Below are 7459 nucleotides of genomic sequence, written 5' to 3'. Positions count from 1 at the left end.
GAACAAATTAAATACAAACAGAAAATCTGAAATGTTTGTTTCATTCTGACCTTGATGATTCTGGTGGAGTCAGTGGAGTTTAAAGAAACGTTGTCATTATAGAGATTGGTCTTTAAGTTGTTGACCAGGACCACGTCTCCATTTGATATCCCTCTCAGGTGTTTGGTGTGTTCACCCCACAAGTCCACTGTGATGGACCCGGTACCGTCCTCCAGCTCAAAGTTCTGCTTGTCTTTCTTCATCCGTTTTGCTTTCATCTTGATGGATTTAATGACTCCGATCTGTTCAAACCCAAAACACAAGATTCAGTCGACTCTGGAAACAAATAAACACTTTGCAAATTTAACATTTTTATAATCAATTGTCCATTGTTGGTCAGATCTACAGATACGCTGTATGATGCATTTAGGTTCCCTGTAAAACACAACTCTGATGTAATACCTACCTCTAAAAACTAAATGCTGATCATGAGAAGCAGACGGAGGAGCTCAATAAATGACTCTCACCTCCTTCACGGTGCCTTCAACACTCACTGGCGTCTTGTCTCCAAAGCTCTGGATGTCTCTGATGCTGCAAACTGGACTAAAAATAAGTTTTTCAGCTTCTAGCTCCACATTTCTGGGAACTCTGAATGGGCGGATCTCTGACATCCTGGTTTTTTCACTAATTTTCAAAACATTCTGATGATCCAGGAGGGGATCTCTGATGATGTAGAAGTGACCCTCCTCAATGGCTGGAAACCGCTCTTTTCCATACACCTGAATCTTGATGGCATCGGTCTCATCAGCGACTCCCAGGTAGAAACGAAACTTGGTCTCATTGGCTTTGATTTGATATTGGCATAGGTTGGACTTCTGCAGTACCTTCACAGTCAGAACCTTCTGACCCAGATCTCCACTGGCCTTCAGATCCCTGATGGTTTTTCTCTGGACCAAGATGACGAGATAAAAACAGATCCAATTACAAATAACCTCACAAGTACTTTTAGTTTAAAAATAAACAAACTATTCTGAGCCGTTATATTCTTTAACCTTTATTTTATTAGAAAAATCCCATTGATATTAAAAATCTCTTTTGCAGGCGAATTCTGACCCAGAATGGCAGCAGCACACAGAGTTTACTGAACATTCACAAGAATTTTACTCACCAGGTCAAGAGTTGATTTCTTCTGAAAAGAAAGAAATCGGTGTGTTAAACAAAGAACTTTTTTCATTTAAAGACCTAATCTGGGTTCTGGTTCGACTCCATTCTTTCTACAGAATCTTGTAACTTGCTGTTGAAATAAAATGTAAACTTCCTGTAGCAGCAGGCTGGTTAATCTTTGCAGACAGGTGAACCCGTTCATTTTACATCAGGAGTGCTTCCTGCTTCTGCCAAAAGGGCGGAACATAGTATAAGCATATGGAAGTTCTATGAAGATGCAGGTCTGTTTTCCCATTCATTTTGTTCATTGTTTCTCGGTGAGCTGATTTTAAATGTTAAATATGTTTGCAAAGGTATTATTATACTTTGGAAGGGAAGTAAAATAACTTTTGTTTTTACAAAACCATGACAACTTTGAAAATTGTTAGTTACAACATTAATGAAGTAAATCATGCTATTAAGAGGAAAATAATAACTCAATAACTCAAAAAAGTTAAGTTATACAATTGGGCTTCAACAGGAAATTCATTTAAATGAGGTAGAACATGTTAAATTAAAAAGAGTGGGTGGAACAGGGTTTTCAGTACATCTTATGAAAACTGTAAAAAAAAAAAGGGGCGGGGGGAGGAGTAGCTATACTCTAGGGCTGTAGTGATACAATAATCTCACGATACGATACACGATATTCTGCTCACAATATGATATATATTGCGATATTCAGCAAACGATACAGTTCAATACACTTTTGCGATTTTCTGAAAGATTTTAGAGGGACAGAGTGATTTTGGTGACATTTTGTGACTGATATAGAGTTGGATTGAATTAATTTAACTGAAAACTGATTAAAAGCACCAACAACACAATACCTGGCTCTGGTTGGACATGGACACAGACTTAAAGTCGACAGCTGGACAAAATGAATCAAAGAAGTGGTGAGAAAACATGTTTCTTTTAATTGAAACAGTACAAACTGTAGCTTACATGCGTCATGTAAGCTACAGCTAATCGGTGTCATGGATACTGACGACACAAGTATGAAAGATGTCCTCCTAGAGGATGATATGACTACTTGTCTCAGCTGCAGTATGGCAGCCATTCGACATGGAGTTGAAGCAAGAGAAAATTGAGGCTCGAATTGAAGTCAGAGGAAAAGATTCAAAAAATGTCAAAGAAATAATTTGTATTCAAAATGAAAAAAAAGTATGTTAATGTTATTTATGTATTTAATCTAATTTAACAAGATTAGTGTTTAAAATGCATTTTAAATCATGACTTATCTGTTTTGCATACATAGGTGTTAATAGTTTAATGCTTTTCACTTTTGAAAGTTATATTTTTTAGCGATTGCTTCTAGAGAGAAGTGCACCATTTGGAAATGAAGAGTGGGTATTTTTGCTCCACTTGAGCCCAGCTCAAATGGAGCAGCTGCACCCACTGGAATATGCTAGCTTTATTCTACGCACCTTACACCTGCCATAAAAATAGTCCCCTGTTGCTCAAGATTGTTCTTGATCTTGAGTGGTTGGAACCAATTGTGGTGGGCCTGCGCACCTCGAGGGTGAAATCGCTCAACCTTAATCCTAAACCCAAATCTTTTTTCTTAATCTAAACTTTTTTTATGTTATCCAAACCCAAACCTTTTTTCTTAACCTAACTTTTCCCTCTTCTATCTAATATATACCTAAATCTAACTTATTTTTTACTTGATTCTTTTTCTAATAATTTTTTCATGAATTCATTACATAAAACTTTTTTATTTAATGAGAGGTTATGCCATCCTTGGGAATGAGCCCCCAGTCATTCTTCATGTCCTTCCGACCACCCAGTTTTTTTTGGCATCTAGTGATAAAATAAGATTGTAACACGAAGTCGAACGTAGAGGGAGGAGCCTAAGGGTGGAAAGCAAAGCATTGCGGTTTTCCTGTGTGCCTTTGCTTGAAGACTTACTCTAGTAGAGGGAAGGTAAAAGGCCTTCAAAAAAACAAAACATGATAAAAAGCGTGTGGGGCTCAGCAGATGGCACAGTTGACTGTTGATGGCGTTTGTAATTAACATTTAGTTTTTCTCCTTTTCTTTCCCATAGGATGGCTTTAACTAAAATTTTGACTTCAAAGCCTGACTCTCCCTTCTATAGACCGCCCCCAGTCAATATCATGATTTTAAGTATAAAGGAGGAGGACAGGACAATTAGCTGGGGCTTGACAGAGGAGAGGGCAAAAGCCCTCCAAAAAAAAAAAATCAAAACGTCGTCATTACTGATGGCACCTCTGTCACCAAATTTACAATTTTTGAGCAAAATACGAAAAACATTGTAGAGGGCCACTCATATATTCTGAGGGGTTATGCCCTTCGGGGGGATAAGCCGCCATTTATGTTGCACATCCTTCCATCTACCCAATTTTTTAAGGGGCCAAAAGTCGCCGTCACACCAGCAATAATAGAAAAGCTGCAGGCCTTAATAAATCCACCAGCCCCTTTGACGTCTTTGGAAGAATTAACAGTAGGAAGAGGGCTGGTAAGTGAAGTGGAGAAATAGTCGAGGTATGAATTTTTATATTTCTTATAATTTTCCCCATATGATAGCACTTAATTTGCTACCTGTAGATCACAATTAACTACAGAATAACATGAAAGGCCCCATTACAGAACAATATGTGAACTCTAAATTTAATTTCTTTTGTACTTTTCAGGCTGCCGCAGTTAGGATGGTGAAATCGGGAAAGGGAGAGGTCCCGATTCGCAGTGCACGACTGAAACAGGTTTGATAACTTATTTTAAGATTTGTTCAAAGCTGCAGTTCTTAGCTTTAAAAAAATATAATCTGTAGGAGAAGAAAAATAAGTTCTTAATGCTATTTGCACTTAAGACTGAAGATTCATGTAACAGTACAGTAACACTCCTTGCACAGTGTTGGGTGGACGTGAGCAGCATGTACACTAACGATTGACAGTGCTGAGACCCTCTTGTGTAATTTTGTACTGGGCAGTGTAAAAATACACTTCCATATGTATCTTTGCACATGGCAAGAACAACTGATATTGATATATCAGATGTGTTGATATGTGATGCATCTACAGTATAGACATAGAAACAGTTTACAGAAAAATGTACAAAGCATAAGTTATCTACTGCAACTTTGAACTTATCTGAAAAATTTTAAGTTGATGACACAAAACCAGCTTGTATGTTGTGCAGCTGGTGGTCAGAAAAAGTAGATAGGTGGGTTTTATCTATTTATTGAGTTTTGGAGAACTACTTGATACATTCTAATTTGGCAGTAATTTTTGTAATTACAGGGCAGCTGCCTGATTGCCGTTTCTTTGTGGAGGGACGCAGCCCTAACCGAAGTAAGCGTGGGGGAAGCGGTCACAATATCTCATGTGAGGTGCCAAGAGTACCAATACGGCCCACAGCTGCAGAGTACTTCGTACACCAAAATAGAGGTATGTTAAAAATTCCTGAGGAAGTAAACTTCATTTTAAGTTTAGAAAATTTCACTGACATCTTTTAAAATTGAAGCCTTCTAATTTAACCTATTGCACAACTTTTGAGATATACACAAAGTTTGGAGTGCTATTGCTCAGAGTTAAACGTATTTTTTTTGTCAATTTCAAAGTCTGTGAATGCCTTATCACCAATATACACAGTAAAATGGCAGTGTTGTATTAAGACCCAAAGGTGTTTATATTGGGATCAATATAAGCACCTTTGGATGTTAATGCAATATTGGGGCCAATATAATGCATTATTGCATTATATTTGGGTGTTCATGTAACACCCAAATATAAATACATTTGGGGTGTTAATGCGACACTGGCATTATCATATTATATTATATCATAACTGATATCCAGTTATTAACCGTTCAATAAATTCAGGCTCAATTCTACCATGTATTGCCAAAACAATATGAGAAACAAGAATTTAACATAAATGCTCCACAGATCTGGAACAAGCATCCACAAAATTAATGATTTTGATGATGTCGTGTGACGTTTATTGCTGCTTGATTTACCGTTGGTGACTGAGATATTTTTAATATATGAAGCACTTTGAACTTCCTGATTGCTGAAAAGCGCAAAACAAATTAACTTAGAAAACATAAGCCAGAAGTAAATTGTACATATTATAAAAGCTAAACCAAGTTGCTGCTTTTATTTTACGTTCAGTTTTGATGTTTTTTTTTTGTTTGTTCTCGTTTTTAGATGACAACATAAAAACTCACAAACATGATTATATTTATAATATAAAATAATATTTGTATTATAGATTAAAACAGAAGAAAACATTGCCGCAGTTATCATGGGAGTGATGGAAACAGATGACAGGAACGTAAAAGAAATACTTCTGGAGGACGACAGCACACTCCTGCTTTCTGCTGAACTTTGGGAGCCGTTTGACCCAGAGCTTGAAAACGGCAGTATTAGAGTCAAAATGGAAGTCCTTGGCAAGAAAATAAAAAAATAACAAAACAGTAATAATTTCTGTTCAAAGTGAAAAATGTGTCTGTAAATGTTGCTGTTCTTTGTTTGATTTGGAAAAGAAAATAATCTAATTAAACAACATTAAATTTGTGTTTTAAAATGCATTTTGGGGTTTAAATCATGACTTCATCTGTTTTGCATACATAGGTGTTAATAGTTTAATGTTTTTCACTTTTGAAAGAGTTATATTTTTTAGCGATACATTGAAATTGCTTCTAGAGAGAAGTGCACCATTTGGAAATGAACAACATATATTTGTTATCAAATGCAATTTATTTGCTCATATTTTAACTTTCCCAGTTAAGCACTGCTTGATTGACAAAAAATTGCCTTTAACTTGAAAGAGCATACTTGTCATATAGTTTACACCGCATCCCAAATTTATGTCAATTTAATAATAATTTGGCCAGATTTGTCTTCTCTCATTTGTTCCTGATTAGAATACAACCTGTAAATCAGTCAATAGGTTTCATTGAAAGTTCAACTACATATCCATGACATTCTTGAGCTTTGAAATATGCTGATTATTTGCTGTTCCATAATATTTTTATTCTGTCTCACTTCTACACACATATTTTATCAGGTATTTAAGAATTTGATTTTCTCATATAAAAATATTTAAGAAACTAAAAACCCATAATCTTATTTGTGTTGTATTAGCTGTGCCTTAATGGTTAAAATTAAGAATCATAACATTATTTTCTGCCTTTAAAAAAAAAACTTGCTTAAATCTCAAATTTTTACTATAGCGTCATTAAAAAAGCAAGACTACCTGCAGCTTTTGGTTTAGAAATGCAAATTCAAATTTAAAAGTATTTCATTGTTCCCAAAGAGAAATTAAATGTTATTAGAACTAATAAATTCTAATTGTTCATAGTTATTTTAGATGGTTATGGCTTTTGGTAGGAAATATCTCTTGAGAACAGAATTTAATTTTCTCATCCTGTTTGCTCCCACAAAATTGGTTGAAAAAAAGAGTTAAATTTAGGGAAATGGTAAATTAATAAAAGAGATATAGTTAAATACAAAATAAAATGTTAAAGGTGAATGCGGAGCACCTTGAATTTATGTACCAAGATTATCTATATATATTTTATTTTATTATCTTTTAGCTTTTCAACTTTTCTGTATGCCTTCTACTACTACTGGTTTTAATATTGTTTAAGGTCTTCTGAAATCTTTAATCAATTTTAGCAATTCATATATCAAACTGTTCAGCCTCTTCTGCTCCTTTATGGTTTTTGTGTTGCTATGTTTCACTTCTGCTATCTTGTACTTCTTAAGCTTTTCTCTAATTTTCTTCCATTTCTGCTGCAGTCATTCTGCAAATATGCATTCTCACGGCTGTTTCGCTAGGAACAGCTATTTCTCTAGTTTATATATATCTTTATTTTTCTTCCATTACCGTTAATGCGGCTCGTACCGCTGCAAGAAACCCCACAAAAGTGGTATCAAATAGCTCGATGCCAAGAAGGGAGCTATTATTTTTATTGGGGATCGGAGTTACGACGGCGACGTAAAAAGCGAAAAACGAGTGAAATTTCCAACTGCCGAACCTTAGAGTGTAACTGAAACTAACTGCCGCTTTTTTAGAGTGAGAAAAAGAGTGGATTTTTGACCCCAAAATAATTTTGAAATCGCTCTCATGGGTGCAAAAATTGCTCTATTGGTATGAAAGCCGGTCATGACATTGAAACGAATGCCTGCTCCGGTAAAATATTTTCAAAAGTTACCTAGGGCTTACGGTTTTCTGTCCAGGTGCTTCAGAGCAAAGTTTTGGGACAGGATAACTGACGCTCCTCCCCAGTGTTTAACATACATTTCTGAAACAT

At 35.6% G+C, this 7459-nt stretch overlaps 1 protein-coding gene across 1 annotated transcript in view; it reads right to left on the bottom strand.

The window, feature by feature from the left end:
• Positions 1–19: 19 nt before the first annotated feature.
• The window catches only part of LOC103132674 (uncharacterized), a gene marked incomplete at its 3' end in the record, with an annotated part of 20463 nt that continues 13023 nt past the window's right edge, over positions 20–7459 (bottom strand). The window contains exons 9-11 of the mRNA XM_007544471.2: positions 1148–1168; positions 507–926; positions 20–281 (exon numbers count right to left, since the gene is read on the bottom strand). Coding sequence (XP_007544533.2) covers positions 20–281; positions 507–926; positions 1148–1168 — 703 coding nt within the window. The remainder of the gene's footprint in view (positions 282–506; positions 927–1147; positions 1169–7459) is intronic.

The sequence above is a fragment of the Poecilia formosa genome, unplaced genomic scaffold (assembly GCF_000485575.1).
Source record: "Poecilia formosa unplaced genomic scaffold, Poecilia_formosa-5.1.2 Scaffold1205, whole genome shotgun sequence".
NCBI lineage: Eukaryota > Metazoa > Chordata > Actinopteri > Cyprinodontiformes > Poeciliidae > Poecilia > Poecilia formosa.
The sequence above is the reverse complement of the archived record's forward strand: the minus strand, read 5'-3'. Positions and strand labels throughout refer to the sequence as shown.